Source organism: Catharus ustulatus, chromosome 1 (assembly GCF_009819885.2).
Source record: "Catharus ustulatus isolate bCatUst1 chromosome 1, bCatUst1.pri.v2, whole genome shotgun sequence".
NCBI classification, from domain to species: domain Eukaryota; kingdom Metazoa; phylum Chordata; class Aves; order Passeriformes; family Turdidae; genus Catharus; species Catharus ustulatus.
This window is the reverse complement of record NC_046221.1, coordinates 19,274,404-19,291,788: the sequence shown is the minus strand read 5'-3', so window position 1 is coordinate 19,291,788 and position 17,385 is coordinate 19,274,404. Positions and strand designations below refer to the sequence as shown.

Sequence of the window (17,385 nt, the reverse complement as noted above, 5' to 3'; positions counted from 1 at the left end):
TACCATCATATTTCAGTTACCTTTGCATGTCATCCACCTCTTCAAAAATTCACCATTCAAGGCTCCGAAATGTTCTCTGGTTCATAACAGAAAGCCTGTGAAGACAATCAGATGTCATGAATGAAGCCCAGTGATAACAGAAGGGGTCTGGGGTCAGGTGCATAATCATTAATCCTTTTTAACACTGTACATTCAAGTCAGTTATGGTTAACCATGGACACAATGGGTTGGTCCCAACTTGGTAGGACAGAGCCACAGCTGTGACTAGAAATAGCACAAGGTGCTAAGCTCACTGATGGACTCATTGGTTTCACTGATGACACCATCATGGTTCTGTCGCTGCTCAGTAACTCATGCCAAGGAAAGTATCTGTGGAATGATCTCCTTCTACTGAGATCATTTCAGTTTCCTGCTATCAGCATACCAGAGCCTTACCGACCCTGTCACTGGATGTGGATAACAACAGTTAATATTTCCTGATTAATTTAATTTTCACAAGCTTGTCTAATCTTTCTTTTAATGTATTTTATAATTCTAGTCTTCCCTGGCTCCTATATTAATGAGTTCCACATTTTTATTATATGCCACATATTTGCTTTTCTTTTAAGTGTATTGCCTGACTGCTACATTTCCTGCTTCTAGTTCTTGCCTTATAAGAAACTGTACAAAATCATATTCATTTCTGCTATTGTATCCTACCTGTAACTTTATAGGTTTATTACCCTTAATGGGGTTTTTTCATACCAAAAGCTCGACCCTCATTTGTGTCTTCTGTGTGTTTTTCCACTAATTTTCAACACAGGCTGATCATCTAATCTCCAATCCCACAATAAAGTCAGCTTTCTATTATTTTTGCCATCACCTTCATTGATAATTCTGCTTAATTTTCCATCAACTTCAAGCTTTTTTGAGCCTTTCATCCACTTCATTTCTATTGAAAAGGACCCTGACTGCTAACTCAATTCAAGACAGCATGTCAGCTATTATCTGAGCCAAACAGGCACTGTGCAGAAAAGAACGCTAAACAAAAGGCAGTGCCAAACAACTGACCTCATTCCATGCCTGCTACCCTTGCCCTGGTCATGTCTACAGCTTGCTGGCACAGGCAAATGAAACCTTTGGCCCTTCCTCTTGTTCTCACAACACTGCAGCCAAGGGCAGCCCAGCCCACACCAGAGATATTATCTCTGCTGAGCACTCAAGAAACCATGAGAGATGATATTGAGGTACCTCCACAGATCCTTTGAATCCTTCATTTTCCATCAGTGGTACCTGAGGAAATAACACTACTGAGCGACCCCAGCTCTGCAACAAAATGGTAGGATCAAAGGTGACAAAATACCTTTGTCCCACTTCATGGTAAGAGGAGGGAGTAGAACTCAGCTCATGCTCAGTATTGGCAAGATGAGGTACAGTCTGGAGACACCCAGACCTTGCCCCAGTACAGACTGTGGGTCTTGCCACAGGCTCCTCATAAGACAGTGCTCCAGACTTCCCTCAAAGACCGCCTCTGCTGTGCCAAAACCCACAGCAGCCACACTATCCTCCTCATCTACTTACCCACTCACTATTGCGGAAACTGGGAACAGCTCTCCTGTTATGCCAAACCCTATAAAAGTCAGTTAACCCTGGCAACAGAATTCACACACTCTAGAGTAAATTTCTCCTCTTAAGGCTAAAAAAGGGATAGACTGGCCAAACTGGGTATGGATTCACTTTACACCACTATTCCCCAGTAAAAAAGAAGGAAGGCAAGACATAAGAGAAGTACAGTCCAGAAAAGACTTGCAGTTCAAAAAAACCACGTCTGAAAAGATATTTTCTTCAGACTAAATTTTCCCAAAGTCCACTAGGGACTGACATTCAGACCCCCTCTATTTTCTGCTTGTGGCTGGTTTATTCAATGACATATTCAGCATCTCCCCCTTTACACCCTGCCCTTTGGGGGCACTGAAATAGGTCACTGTTTACCAACTGAGAAAAGATAGGAGAGAAAGGAACTCAAGGCAGATCTGGGGGCAGGAGGGGAAAGAAACATCCTTCCATTTTCCATTAAAACAATGTGGTTTCTAAGAACGAGACTGTGTTGGTGTGAGACAAAGAGCCTTCCAAAAAAAGTACACAAATATTTCTGTAACTGAATCATTATTTGAGTAATTAGAAGAGCAGAAAGGGTTAGAAAGCAATCTTCTGTCACTCTAATTTACTGTTTGGAGAAGTAAACCATTATCCTCTCTGATCTCTCTAGACAAGAAGAAATGGCACATGTAAACTTCTGCTCCTTCTTTTCTCATGTTAGGATGGTTAAAAAAGTTCAATCATTAATTATACTCATCACAGTGCTGGCTTTGTCATAACTGATATATCTACTGACAGCCTAAGGAAAACACAAAACACAAAGTCACAGGCATATGTGTTAACATGTCAACAACAACAAAAAAAAAAAAAAAAAAAAAAAAAAAAAAAAAAAAAAACATGACTGAGTGCCACAGAGGACCAGATACTCCTGTTGTCAAAGTCAATGAAGCCTGTGAGCATCACAGGGGTGAGGAATTCAAATCTCCAGGGATCAAGATTAAAGATGGTATTAGAAGAAGCAGAGAATCTTGTTCTTCAGCAGGAGGTTTAATGTCTAAAATGGTGCCCTAGCAACTGATGCACAGCACAAAAGCATCAGGTAAGATGGAACTAAAGGGTAAAATGATAAGTAGGTAATGGACAATGAAGTAAAACAAGGAAATTAGAAATTATATTTTCCTTGCAAGCATTTAACTACCGAAAGATCTCTGGAGGTGATAACTCCTACTTCTCAACTTTTTGGCTAATTAATTTTTTCCTATTTTAAAAGCTTCTTTTTAATTAGCTCCCAAGTTGAGCTGCCATGAAGAGGTTTTATTTTCATTCTCTTTTTTCTATATGTAAAAAAGACTGACTTCAAAAGTACATACTCATTAAAAATAATTACTGATTTAGATACCACTAAAATATATTCAAGGTTACCGGAAAAATAAGTTGTTGGGGTTTTGTCATAATTTAGTTGCTTAGTACCACAACAGGAAAATGAGTCATATATTTAAATATAAGAAACCTTCCAATTAGATTAAGTCTTGAAGTCACTAGTGTTTAAAGAGAGATTCACATCCTTTAGTCAGACAATGGGCAGGTGCTTAGAACAGTTACCACAAAACACTTCATAGTTGTCTTCATTACAACTTGGAATTTTTCATTCCATAAAATACAGCCCAAAGATACAACACAGTCAATACCACAGCAAAATGTGGAAATGGCATACCTGTCAATTTATTCCTCACATTTACATAGCTGTTTTAGCCTTCAATCAGGATTTTCAGAGTTATAAATAAGTACTGAAGTAAGCCTTTAGGTCAATATGTATCTGTAACACATTCATCTGTCAACAAGCTGGCAATTAATGTAGATTAAAAATGAAGTCCATGAAATATTATGTTAAATATTTGAACATTGTGTAGTAGTTTTTTAAACTACTGATGCCTTTCATACAAGCCATGCCTTGCAATATGAATGTTATCACAAAGAGAAAATTAAACCAGTGAGACAGAAATTTCTATCTTTTTCTTTTTTATCCCCTGACTAGTTGATTCTATTTTATTATTATTATAACGAGAAAAAGCCCAAGAAGTATTTTTCTAATGTTCTATGCTTTGAACATTTTGCTCGTCAAGGAATGGAGCAGTCTTATTGAACTGAAGTCTATGTCACATAAAGCAACCCATCAACACAAATACAGATTTAAGCAAATACAGATTTAACTTAAAATCCACCAATGCCAGCAACATATATATGGACGCAATGCCTTTGATTCTGGAGTGCAATGACACTGTTCTAGTTTACACAAATAAATGATTTATTTATTTCTCTGTAACGCAGAGCTTTCTTGCTGTATTCGAAAGAGAAGCATGATAGGGCATCCCTATCAAAATATTTAGGTTATCACTTGATTCAATTCTGCTAAAAGTCTACAGTTTTGCAACCAATTTACATTTAGCATTCATTTCTCATGCATGAGTTGACCCACTTACATATGCAGTAAATCCATGCCTTTGGGGATTTTTCTGGACTGCTTGCTTTATTTCCACCACACAACTCATTTTATTTTGTCAATACAGTGAGCAAGGTTACAGTCATCCTGTCAAATTTATTCATTTAAATTAGAATCAGAAAGACTATACTACTCCCTGTGGAACTTCATGGAAAACTTTTTGAAACTTTGAGGCTACATACTTCTGCAATCAACTGAATTCATATGAAAGCACTAATACCAAAAAAAAAGCAGTAGTTACAATATTTTATTCCTTAAACTTATAAAATAGACTTCTGAAACCCTAGAAAAATATAATAAACCACAATAATAAATACCATCTTAGGTTTGCTTTAAAAAAAGAGAGAGAAAAGATTTTTTCTATGCAACCCTATAGAATAAAGCCAGATGGAATGTGATCATTAAGAAGTAGATATGTAGGCGTCACATCTGCTTGCTTTGACTATCAGAGATCCACTTAACTTAAAATATTTCCCCCTGAATCTCCAAGGATTCACATATGAGAAGCTTCATTTGAGGTTGCTTACTATCCTTACAGCAGGGCTGCTGAAAGGGAATTTTCCCCAGGCAGAAATTGTCCCAAGGTCACATGCCATTCAAGTCCAAATAGACTTGTGTGCAACAGAGAGGAACTTCCATTTTACAAAATTTGTGTAAAATGGACACATTTCACACATTAGTAGTTTACCAGAACCTCAGTACAGATTTGCAGATTGTGTTTAGTGGTTTTACCCAAAGGTCTATCTGAATTTACACATCTCATGCCATTGTGGGCAGTATGACACATAATAAACAGCCCACGAACAGGATTGTAAATCCTTATTTCTAATGGTAAAAATTTTTACAAATGCAGTTATGCCTCGAGCAGGGGTTTGTTTTCCAGCTTCTCAGAGACAAAATGTTTTGCTCTTTCTAGGGAAGAGTTATGCACCTTTCCACCTGTGTTACAAAAGAAGTAACTTTATAAAATCACTGATAAACTCTAATGCTCCTCCTGCTCTGGACCAGGATGTTGACCTTCAGCAGGTGAAAAATGCCACCTCATTAGTGATATCTGTTTTACCACCCCCATGGAATATGGTCTATAACTGAATTATACATTGCTGAAAACTGAACATCCACCTGCTTAGCAGAAATTTAACTGCAGTTTAAGTCACCTAAATTATTCAGTTCCACCTGCACTGACAGTTTCACACAGAATTACTGTAATGACTATCTGATATTCCAAAAAGTATCCTTCAAGTTGGCATTCTGGGGTCTAAAAATACTGTTTCTTCCCACATGTTGGAAGTTGATGTTATGTAAATCACAAGTATTAAGAAAGAGACCAGAAAAGAGAATCTGAAAAGGTTGTGGGAAGAGAAAGAGAAGTCAATGCCACCCCAGCTGAATCATGCACACTCTGCTCTGGATTGTCAGCAATCTTTTCCTCCCCAAAAAACAACTGTAAAATTCCCTAGCAAAGACTGTGCCTCTCTCTACTTCTAATAGGAAGCTACACCTAAGATAATGGTTTACTCTAGGTGCTACTTGAAAGCATGAAAAATGCCTGTGCTTTAGTTCTTCATTTAAATAAGGACCCCATAGCCATATCCTCCATACTGGAGGATTCCAATACCTCTTTATTTCTTGGACAACTCTGAAACAATGCAAATGAATACAGTTAAAGATGTGAGAAAGAAGCTTTGATGAAAACTCCACAAAGAAGTTACACCTTTTTTTTACAATGTTTTATGGTGTGTGGAGTACAAAACATCCAGTAAATAAACAGTAAATGAAAGAAAATATTAGAAAGCTGAATACTTAGTGACTATTGTTCTACACAAGGATCACAGCAAAAAGAAGTGATGAAGCAGCATGCCACTAAATATCTTCAGAACTTTTCCTGAAAATGTAGGTAAAGAATTCATATACGTAGGAACTAATTTGATGTTGTCCCTAATTTTGCATATTTTGATAATGATCAGTAAGGAAAGATTTTTATTTTTAAGCAGAACACACCTTGAGGTTTCAAATGAATTCTCAGCACTATTTTCTCATTTAACACGAATTTTATCTAAAATATTATTTATATTTCCTTAGATTAATTATTTCTTAAGAATGTGTTCAGGCACTTTAAAAATTTCTGAAAACTTAAGAAATATAAAACCTATGTAAAAATATGCAAAAAATAGTCATGATCATTGAAAATGTATGTAATTTTTTTGCTAAGTCATTTATAAAGCCTTTATTAGGACTTTACATTTAAAGGTGCAATGATTTCTGAAAATCGGAAGTCAAACTTCAACACAGAACTATTAGCAAGTCAAAGGACTTCTCAGAAATTTCCATTTCTATGTATCTACACAAAATAAGCTTAGAAGATCAATCCAGAGAAAGAACAAGGTTGGATGTGACTCTATGCATGTATGTTCACTATAGAGGAGCACAGCAGGAGCTCCACCTTCTTGCAGAGATATAATAATGTTAGCAATAGGAATGACACATTCAACCTTCTTGTTTCCAGACACAAAAAATGCTGTCAAACTCAACTGATAGATGCTTAATCACATGAGTTATATGCAGATAGTTGAAGAGCAGCTGTTTGGAATTAAGTCTACAACATACCAAATAATGAATACCTCTTGGAGTAGCAGTTTGTGCTAAATTGTCAGGGGTACCAAGAGCAGTAGAAGACAATTGGCACCAGGGTGCATCTGGCTGACCACACCTGCCATGGTCATGCAGTACTAGGGCACTGCTCAACAAGTGACAATTCCATCTATGTTAGTCAACACAATTGTCATACATAAATAAATGCTTATTTTCCCAATGAAACAACAGCAAGATAAAATCATGCTTAGGAATAAAAGGGCTTAGGAATAAAGTATTAATTACTTCAGAAACAGTAAAACTCCAGTGTTGCCTAGAACAGCATAAGCTCTTTTTGCACAAGATTTAAAATGCTTACCCAGACTCCTCATTGATGTGTCAGAGCTGGTTTTGTGAAATGCAGACATTGATGCTGCTGTTAATTTCTCTTGTTTCCTATTCTTCTCCTTCACTTCAATTCAATGGAGGGAAAAAAGCCCTTAGAGATAAGTATCTGCAGGTTTTGTGCTGTGAATCCTACAAGTGGAGCTCTGGGCCATGTTGTTAACATCTTCTCCTGCCAATTTTCTCTACAATCTGTTTTGGCAATTTAAGCGATCGTTTTATGTTTGAGCAAGTAAACAGACTGAACAAGTCTGCCAATAGCTTCCAAATAGGGAGCCATGGTTCAGTGTCTGTTAGGGACAGCTTCTAATTTCAGAAGTGCAGATGTGCACAACTACAGTAGCAATGTGGCTTGTGTCCTCCTTCAGTTGCTACTGAAAATGTATTTTTATCACATCTGAGGTAGTGCCCAATTTCTTATCATTTGTGTCTTTGTCCAGATGGCAGGTGTTCAGTTGATTCAGATTATGGGGGAATTCCTGTCCTTCTCTGCATCCCCTGAAGCTGTATAAATTTAACTGGACATAGAAAATAAACCTTGGTAACTAAAAGGCACAAACCATGCACCATATTTCATTAACGACATTTAAAGAAAATTATTACACAATTTTTCTCATTGGAACCCACATACAACACTTTCAAGATCTTCATGCACTCTCTGCAGTCAATAAAGGTTTCACTACCTTCAGTGAGGAGTTTAACTCCTGATAGTTGGGAAGCCACTCCCTTACCCCATAGAGGGGTGATGCAGTGACCTTCTCGTCATTAACTCTACTGTCTGTCCTAAGTTCTTCACCAAAATAAGAAACCTGGGAAAGGCATTTTTTAAAGCAGATTTTATTTTCTTATTTTCCTTGTTTGCATTAAGGTACCATTTTCACCTCAGATACAACGCAAACCAGCTGGAAAATGAGTCACATGTAAATAAATGAACTGCATGTCTTCATTTTGTTGTGTCTCCAAGAGGAGAAGGGCACAAATGTGTGGTACTTCTTGCTCTTACATGATTCAAGTTCATAACAACATTAATGCCAAAGTGAGGAATGCTTTTACATGGGCTCTAAATGCAATGAGCACAAGCATTGTGAAAGCTTCCATGCATCCTTCCAGCCATACAACCAAGCCAGCAACCTCTACTATCCAAGCACTGGCCTTTATCTTAATGAAAGCTTCTCACTCCATCAATTTGTATGGACACCTGTTTTCTTTTATACTTTGCAGACATTTACCAGAAACATATTTAAGAATGAGCAACTTATTTCACATAGGATAGAACACACTTTCAGTCATATATCTGGGCATAAAAGTGCAGTGGCAGTAAGCTGCAGCTCATTGCTACAGACTGCTGAAAGTGTTCCATTTCCCCAAAGAAAATATTACTAGATTGAGTTTCTACTCCCTCATTTAGCCCTGTGTCATGATAGACCAATAGTTCTTGCCATCATCTTTATTTATTCTGTTCCTTTTGCCACCTTAACCTTTTCCTTGCAAAACCAGTTTGCAGCTAGCTTAATTGCAAAATCACCAATAAAAATAGATGGGGTTGGCATTTTTTTTCGTTTTGAGAATATTTGCATTCATTCTGAAAATCTTCTCAAAGTTCAAAATGGACAAAAAAAATCTACAAGATGCTTTGAAAAAATGTACACATTTCTCTGTGAGAACAACATACATTTTTTTTGTGTATTGACTACATGTTCAATGCCAAAATACATTGTATATCTACAGAATTAGGCTCTAAAGGCTAGAAAATCATAAGATTAAATTTCATTCTAATCTAAGAAGCTGAATTGTGGTCCTGATATCTCCATAAGAGATATCAAGTTTGGTCTAAATCTAAGTCTAAATCTACAGAGGAAGGATTACTGGTGGCAAAATAACAACCAAAATTCAACCCCCTTTATCCACCCACTGTCCTTCCACAACCCTCGTGATTTTTTTTTTCCCTTACAAGGTTTATGTTCACAGCACAAGAGATTCTTTAAAAAGTCAGAGTACTGTGCTAATATCCATATGCTGCAAAACTTCATATCAGGACAAAAAGGACAACATTTTAAAAATATTTATGCTACTTAACATTTATTATTAAAAATATTTATTTTGTCATTTATTTTCACCAAAGATATCTACCCAATCAAGTTTTCTCACTTACCCCTTCAATGAAGTAGTTACAATTTTGGTTCAAATAGGCTCTTTGAGAAGTTTCTAGTACTTCAAGGTGAAATCAAAACTAAACTGAAAATTAAATAGATATATTAGTATTCTTCCATTTTTCTGTATAGGAAAATTAAAATTATTTCAGAATTATTAAAGTGCTTACCTTTCAGTGTCCTGAAACCTATATTAGATCCTTAGTCCATGGTGTACAGTGCTTATCTGACAAATACAGAAACTAGTCTGTGTGGAAGGCATTTCTATAATACAGAAGCTTTCTAATTAAATTGAAATTGTGCCCTATGCAGAATTGTCTTTCTAGGATATAATGCTATAAATTAATTATTTCAGTGTAAACAGAAATGAAATGCAACTTCTTTTATCATGCACATTTTAAAATTTCATTTTATCCTTCAAGACTAATTATTTCTAATGACTTATTTCCCTGACTTGGAATCTCTGTCATCTACACACATAAAGAAAACAACTCTCTATTGTCAAGACCGGATATATCAAATTTATATTGTTAAGAACTGGGTGGCTAGAAATGAAGAGAAAGTAGTCATGCATGCATTGACCAAGGGGGAAAAGCTGAAATAAAACCACTTTTCCCATTTTAATGAGCTATTTCTGGATCTGAAAAGGCGGGTAAGTATCTTTGGTTCAGGAACCAGATAGTATCATAAATCATGAAACAAGATCTTCCACTAGGACAGAAACTCCCTTGATCCACTCAAAAATAGAGATGGGAAGAAAGCTCTTTCCCATGTCACAAAACTACTTGTTTGTTTTTATTATCTCCTTTTCCCACAATAGAAAACCCAATGCGCTTTGAACAAGAGAGAGAGATAAGAGCATGCAAGTGAGCTGTACCACACTATTCTGCAGTCTGATGTTGAAGGTACTGGGCTTGGGAGGTCTGAATAGATTTCTTGGCAGGACAATATCCCACAGGCCTGCTGCAGGGCACTCCTCTCACTCTCCCCTTAGAGAGCAGACCCGTGCAAGGGATTAAGTATTCACCAGAGCATTGCTCGTTTCATCTCCTTGATACGTTCCAGAGCTCCCCCACACAAAGGAATCCCTCTTGCTTGAGGAAGCTATGTAGGTCGTGAGAGGATCTAATTTGAGTTTCTGGTCTGAATAAAAAATGCAGCTGATTAAAACCAGGGAGTCACTGAAGTTTCCCAGATCCCAAATGGAAGTCTTAATGGCCATGCTTTTCGCCGCTCTGAAGAATACATTTTTCTCTCTTACAAGCCAGTAATTTCAGTTAGCCTCGCTATGAACATAAGAGATGAGCTTTTGTTCTCATCTTGTCTACATACAGGAGCAGTTGCATGACTCCTAAGTTAACAGTTGTTTCCATTGGCCAAGGCTCCAGGAAATGAGCCCACATTTTTCATCTCAAAGACTGGCTCTAGACATCAAAATCTTAGCTAGTGAATGCTTTGACAAGAATGGTAAACCTCCATTGCTGTGAAAAACTAGCATTTTTCAGTGACTTTTTTCTTCAATAATATACCAACCTGAAAAAAAGTGGTTTTTTTCAAGCAAATAAATCCCATTATTTTCTTCTGATCATACTTACATTGGGTGTCTCTGATGCCTTGCTGTTATTTTATTACTACAGAGAATGATTAAAAAACATTTTCACAAAATAATCCATAGGGACAAGTTCTTGCCACAGAAAAATGATCAGAAGGGATGCCAAGAAAAGAGAATAGTATTGATTCTGCATCTTCTCTAGTTCACACTAGCTCTTACCTATTTTATACATATCAGAACTTGAACTACATATCACTCAATATTCCACCATGCAGTGAGTTAAAAATGCTACAACAGAATGCAGTACAAATAAACAACTTTCTTAGCAAAAGCGTAAGTCAGAAAAAGTCCCATTTTTTAAAATCCCATTCCTGTAAACTAATGAAATTTGTTAGGTTTTGCTATTCGCCACTTCTTTGTCATCTTGCAGAGCATTGTCTTGAATGTCTTTTCTTTTAAAACTCAGCATCAAAATTTTATCTGCTTCTAGAAAATTCCATCTTGCTTGTTATGCTAATTTTGACAGCCCCCTGCTAAAAAAGAGACAAAACTTTTTAACTTACATGATCTATATACTTTATACAAATAAAAAGTAAATTAAAAGTCCAAAAGGTATTCTTACTTAATAACAAACCTATTAAAAGAGCAAAAAGTGTCAAATCATTTCAATAAAGAAAATACTTTGAGCATACTAGCTGAAAGTTGGAGAGGTGAACACACATTGCCCATGTGCTGTACAGGTCCGTGGTACACAGTTGCACACATTTCAAAATCTGACATACACAAATCAATCACCAAAATCAGATTCACTCACACAGACTTCATCGAAAGCACCAACAAAGACACCTTTTCTTAGACACACTATTTCTCCATCTACAATCACTTTAGTTTGCAGTCACATACATTACTGATTTGTTCCTGAGTCCTTTTCAGTCTTTGTAACTCGGGCGTATCGGTCACAATACTGAACCCTCTTCCTTTGCTTTCTTCAAAGTCTCTTTTGTATTTTACCTACAGAATAGAAAATACAGAAGAACAGGGTTGTTTTCATTTTCCACAATGTGCCCCTAGCAATTTAGCAATTTTTTTTAGTGTAAATAAAGCACTTGTGAAAGGCTTTCAGTCTTTAAAGGAGAAGCCTGCCTTTATCCACCAACTGAGACAGGCAGCAACTGGGCAAAATTTCCCAGTGCCCAAGAAACTGCCTCCTCCAGGGGTGCCATGAGCTCACCTCTACAAACACTGAAACTGTGGAAATACCACTCTCAGTGGTCATTTCATTCTCATACCAGTTACCACAAACCTATAGCACTTATTTTTATACAAAGAAAAACACCTATAGCTAAATCTGGAGGGTTTCTAATACACAACTTCACATTTCATCCTTTATTCATGATTACTCTACCAGTCTCTTTCCCAGTTGAAACATAAATTACACATTAAAAAAATACTGCATGAAAAGAGTATTTAGAATATCATGAAGCCAAACCTTTGTAAGTTATGGAATGGCTGCCTGTACAAGCTTAATTTGTCCCTCTTGCACCTATGCATTTGGATATTGTCTTTAATTGAGTATTCATATATTATCCTTTGACAAGGCCCCCTGCTTTACTGTGTACACAGCAGACATATGTGGTTGTGTCCTTTTTTTGGCCTAGACTACTCAAATCCTACCATCAAGGTAGGAATATTAGTTTCCTCAGAAGCTTTTATATAGCTCTCATCATAGCCATTAATCAATCATCATAATGCACCCTGGAAAGTGGAAATGGCAATATCCACACGACTAGGACAACCTGCAAAGTGAGGTAAAATAAGTTTTAATTTCCAAAAACATACAGGGGTCTCAGAGTGTTCACTCTCTGATTCCTAACAGTTGAATATGTTCAAATTATAGACTTGGGTTACCTCTACAAATGCACAGTACTTCTGAAAATCAGTCTTGGGGTATCCAATTTCAGCATAAAGAAACAACATTAAATCTTCAAAATCTTAAGTCACTGTTGAGCAACAGACAAAACTCTGCATCAATGACAGAGTCAGGACCTGTGTCTCCATGGATGCATTCAGTTACCTCACCCATACCAACTTTCTTTTACTTTCTATACCCACTGCCTTACTCACTACACACCTCCAGGTTTCACAACACCTGGGGGAGCAGTAGTACAGACAAAGCAGGATTATCCTTCACACAGCTGATAACCAGAAAACACCCAGTGCATGCACCAAATTCAAGGTTGGCTTAGGCTTATTTCACAAACAAGCACTTAATGTTAAGATGGCAATGCACAGGAAGAAATACCTCTAAATCACAGAAGTTAAATTAAGGCTATAGAATATAGTTAGTCCTCCCCAGCAAATGACCACATCAGCAAACTACCATTTTTCCTGTGTTTCAGATTTAGAACTGGTTGTAAATTTCACACAAGTGTAATATTTTCATGCCACACTGAGACAAAGGAAACAGATCCTTCCATCTGGGCTTTTGAGTAAACCATGGGCTGATTGGCCCATGCCTTTCTGTTCATCTCCCCCAGGTTCAACACCTCTGCAACTTTCCTTCCATTTGACCACCATATTTCAGGTATCACTTTGTCTCATTTTGAGTTTCTAAACAAGTCCAGTCCACCTCTTCATGGCTTCTTATTAAATCTCTTTACCTAAGGCACTCCAGTATTAATGGTCAATTATCTCCTTTCCACCAAATGGCTCTCCATCTTGACACTGACTCTCAGGCTTCCTTAAACATACTGGGTGGACATGCTATTCCAGGACTGTCTGGTGGCAGGAAAGAGGTCTTAGGAATATCTCTGAACTTTCTATATTTGAAGTGATACAAAACTTTATCCACATTGGATGTACTTCCATGGCCAAGGACACATGACTAGCATAAAAGACTCTTTGATCTCAGCAAGCTTCAACTCCTTAGCCCTAAATGATAAGACAACTGAGCTGTTCAACAATTCAGTTAAACTCAACTGCTCAAAACAAACAACCTGTCATTAATTCCAAGTAAGGGAATAACCTCAGCCTTGGAAACTACTGAGTATTTTGCACAAAAATTTCAAATTTGTCCTGAAGCACGCAGTGGACGTGGAGATGTTCAGCATTACTGCTTGAAGTTTACCAGAATTATGAGCAAGTGAACACATCTTAGAAATGGGTTCAGCCCTGCCTCAAAGAGAGATTACCTATTGTTAGAAAGAGCATTTCCTGTTATTAGTTCCAAATGTACTAGCCATTAAATACAAATGACCTTTATTCATCTTACAAAGGAACAGAAGAAGAAAGGGAGGGAACTAGACAGTCTTAATATTATTCTAATCCCTCAGTCAGATAAAAAGGGCTCCTACTGTCTATTAATAAATCACTTCACAGGAATAAGGTTAACTACAGTTCCCAGAGCAGCTACTTTGAAACCATAAAAAAAAGTAAATTATTTAAAATATCAGCAGAGTTAATATATGCATTATTGGATTTTGCTACCTAACTTCAAAATGCAGGTTTGAGTTATAAAAATAACGAAGTAATGTAATGATTCATGAAGAACAAAGCTCTGTGAAATGTATACTGACTAGGAGTTTTAGTGGGCTAAGTTCAAGAGAAAAAAGACCTCAGCTTCCAGAAATTGTCAAATAATAAAGATGCCATCAGTCATTTAGGACTGAAAAGAATATTCTATACAGGAGCTGTAAACATCACTGCAACAAATTATTTAACTGCACACCAGGGCTGTCTGGGATAGAGTTAACTTCCTTTCTAGAGGCCATAATAGGGCTGTGCCTTGCAGTTGTACCCAAAACAGTGCTGATAACAATCCAGTGTTTTGGTTATTGCTGAGCAGTTCTTGCACAGCATCATCCCCAACACCACCTCTGTAGGCTGGGGGTGCATGAGGGGTTGGGAGGTGACACAGCCAGGACAGCTGACTCAAAATGACCAAAGGGATACTCCACAGCTTAAAACATCATCCTCAACAAAAGGAAAAGGGAAGAGGGGAAATGAGTGATTAAGGCAGTCTTCTGAGGCAACCACTATGTGTACCAAAGACCTACTTCCAGGAAGTGGTTGGACATTGTCTGCTGATGGCAAGTAGAGAATAAACCTTTATTTTGCTTTGTTTCTGAGTGCAGTCTTTGCATTTTCCCCAAAAACCTTGACACATAAGGGGTTTGGGGTTTTTTGCATTTTCTCCTTCTGTCCTGCTGAGGAGAGGAGAAGAGAGAGCAGCTTGGTGAGCACCTGGCAGTCAGCCAAGGTCAACCCATCACAAACTGAAACCCTCAAAATTTAGTTTTGAAATGGAAATGTGTAATCCCTAATGACTGAATCATAAATTCAGTCATTTCCTCCAAAGATGATTTTTAGTAACTCCTCACCAAAATCCCAGCCAGTGCCATAATGCCTCTCACTGGCTCCAAAATGCAGTCTTACAGATGCAGAGCACCCTCAGTGGTGTCTGCCCTGAAAAATTGGTCTTCTGGGAGACAATGTGTGGCATAAACATTAAAAATTAAACTGTAATAAATCACCATAAATGAAAACATTTTAAGTGAAAATACTTTATGAGAAGTAATTCTGCACAGACCCACAGTGAAAGGACCAAGTAATTCAACAGAATGTTCACAAATCAAACTTCTCAGATTTGTGACATCAGCAAGAGATCTTTGAGAGACCCAAAGACAGGAATGTGTAAATCCACTCATGAGGTCAGTATGAAGCGGGACATGAAGCATGACCAGAGGGTCCATCTTACTCTGAAGGACAGAGGGCCCGTCTTACTATCTACATAAAATAATATGCTGAAGAAAATACTGCTCATAATTTTTTGCAGGTACATTTGGCAGCAAAGTCATCTATTAAGATAACAAGATTAATTTTTCCTGGGAAAAATACTCTGAAAATATAAATGGAGCATAAAAGATTGATTGTACTCTTGGGGGTTTTGGCACTTACCTGTAGTCCAGCCTCATTTACAATACCAAAAGCCCATATCAGTTGAACAAACACAATAGGAGTCCAAAAACACCAAAGAAAAAATATCAGAGAAAGAATTCACCATGGTGGAATATCATGCTCACTGGAGAGTTGTGAATAATGCTGACCTCAGAAACACTATTCATTCCATCTCCACCTCAAAAAAGATACTCAGCCACTACAGAGCAATTATTAATTCCCCAAAAGCTATGGCAATATTAAAACCAGTTTCCTGAACAGTCCCTTCTTCACTTTCCCATACAGACCAGGTAGCTGTGAAATTCAGTCTCCTCCCTTATCTGATACACTGCACAGCCCCACAGATTGTGGCATCATCATGTCTCATGTCCAGCAAGGAAGGAATATGCAGGTAGAAGGAGAGGATGGGACTCCTCACACCTACATTTGCCCTGAGAGGAATGTTCATAGACCTACAGTCTTTACCACACCCTGAATATTTATGAATTTGTTTTGGTATGCTGTGTTTGAGGTTTGCCCAGAGCCATCTGCTCCTTCTGTGCCCAGCACACCCAACTACTTCCCAAAGGTCACCATCTGCTAAGACACTGGTTTTTACAGACTGGCAAGAAATCCTCTCCCACAGTACAGGTCCTAGAGGCACATCTTGGCAAAGATGCCTTTGTTTGGCTCTGCTTCTTCCATAGACTACAAAGACTGTTGATTTTGCCTCAATTTATCTTAATTCTTACAAAATTAATAGCAAGACAGAAACAAAATTTACTCTGTAAATCAGGCTTTTATGAACATGACTAAAACAAATGTTTAGAGGTAAATCAAATGTAAAGAACAATTCCAGACTAAATTCAGTAAGACTTTTTTTAGTTGACTAATCCTTCTTAGGAAGGATCCCAGACATTGCCCTATCTGACAAAGCCAGGTTTCAGTCTTCGTGGTGTAGTTTGTCTTCTAACACTGTCCACAGCTCTACATCTCATTAATCTTCTGCTCATATTAGAGGTACATTTAAGTCCCATCTAATACCCGACAATGATACTCAATCGCTGAAGCATTGCATCTCCTAATGGCAGTAAAGCATGGTCTTCCCATTTCACTCAATTATCCACAGTAAATCTAAACAGGAATACAGAATTGAGAACAGCATATAGGTCAAACCAAACTGTCCTGAAAATTTTTTATATGAACTGGAAGCTCTAGGTTGGGCATTCCTTAGGGAAGTCAAGAAGCCATGGACCAAGGCTGCTGATGAATGAGTTTTGCTGTAACAAGGGGCTGCAGGGTTACGGATTTCATCACTTTTCTCAGACAAAGCAAAATAAAAAATTCCCCAAGACTGAAGTTTGCAATTTTTTCAAATGGTCTTTAGAATACACAAATTCATATTTTAGAATTTTTCCCCTTTTATTATGGAGAAAAAAAAGCCATTTTCACAATTCATAGCTGAAGCATTCATATAATAGTTGAAACTTTCTGAAAAAAAGAAGTTTCTGGGTCAAAGATAATATAAAACTGAAAGCATCAATACTCCAACACAACAAAAAGACTTTGCAGTTATATAGAGTAAAAATTTAAAGTGCCATAGCTATCATTAAATATTCAGTCTTTCTACATACCTCATTTAAACATTGGGCAAGTCTGTCTGTGCCACCCTGAGAAGTACAGCCTCAGTAATT

General features: G+C 37.4%; 1 protein-coding gene across 11 annotated transcripts in view; it reads right to left on the bottom strand.

Annotated features, from left to right (window-relative positions):
• Positions 1-17,385, bottom strand: part of NEBL (nebulette) — a 268,259-nt gene that overhangs the window by 138,564 nt on the left and 112,310 nt on the right. For 5 of the 11 annotated variants that reach the window (XM_033076725.2, XM_033076779.2, XM_033076794.2 and 2 more), the window contains exons 1-3: positions 11,660-11,746; positions 9,207-11,289; positions 21-95 (exon numbers count right to left, since the gene is read on the bottom strand). In XM_033076725.2, the coding sequence (XP_032932616.1) occupies positions 21-28 (8 nt within the window). In that variant the 5' untranslated portion in view covers positions 29-95; positions 9,207-11,289; positions 11,660-11,746. Of the gene's footprint in view, positions 1-20; positions 96-7,028; positions 7,573-9,206; positions 11,290-11,659; positions 11,768-17,385 lie in introns of those variants that run through there. The other 6 variants (XM_033076801.2, XM_033076809.2, XM_033076752.2 and 3 more) reach the window with 5 other exon arrangements.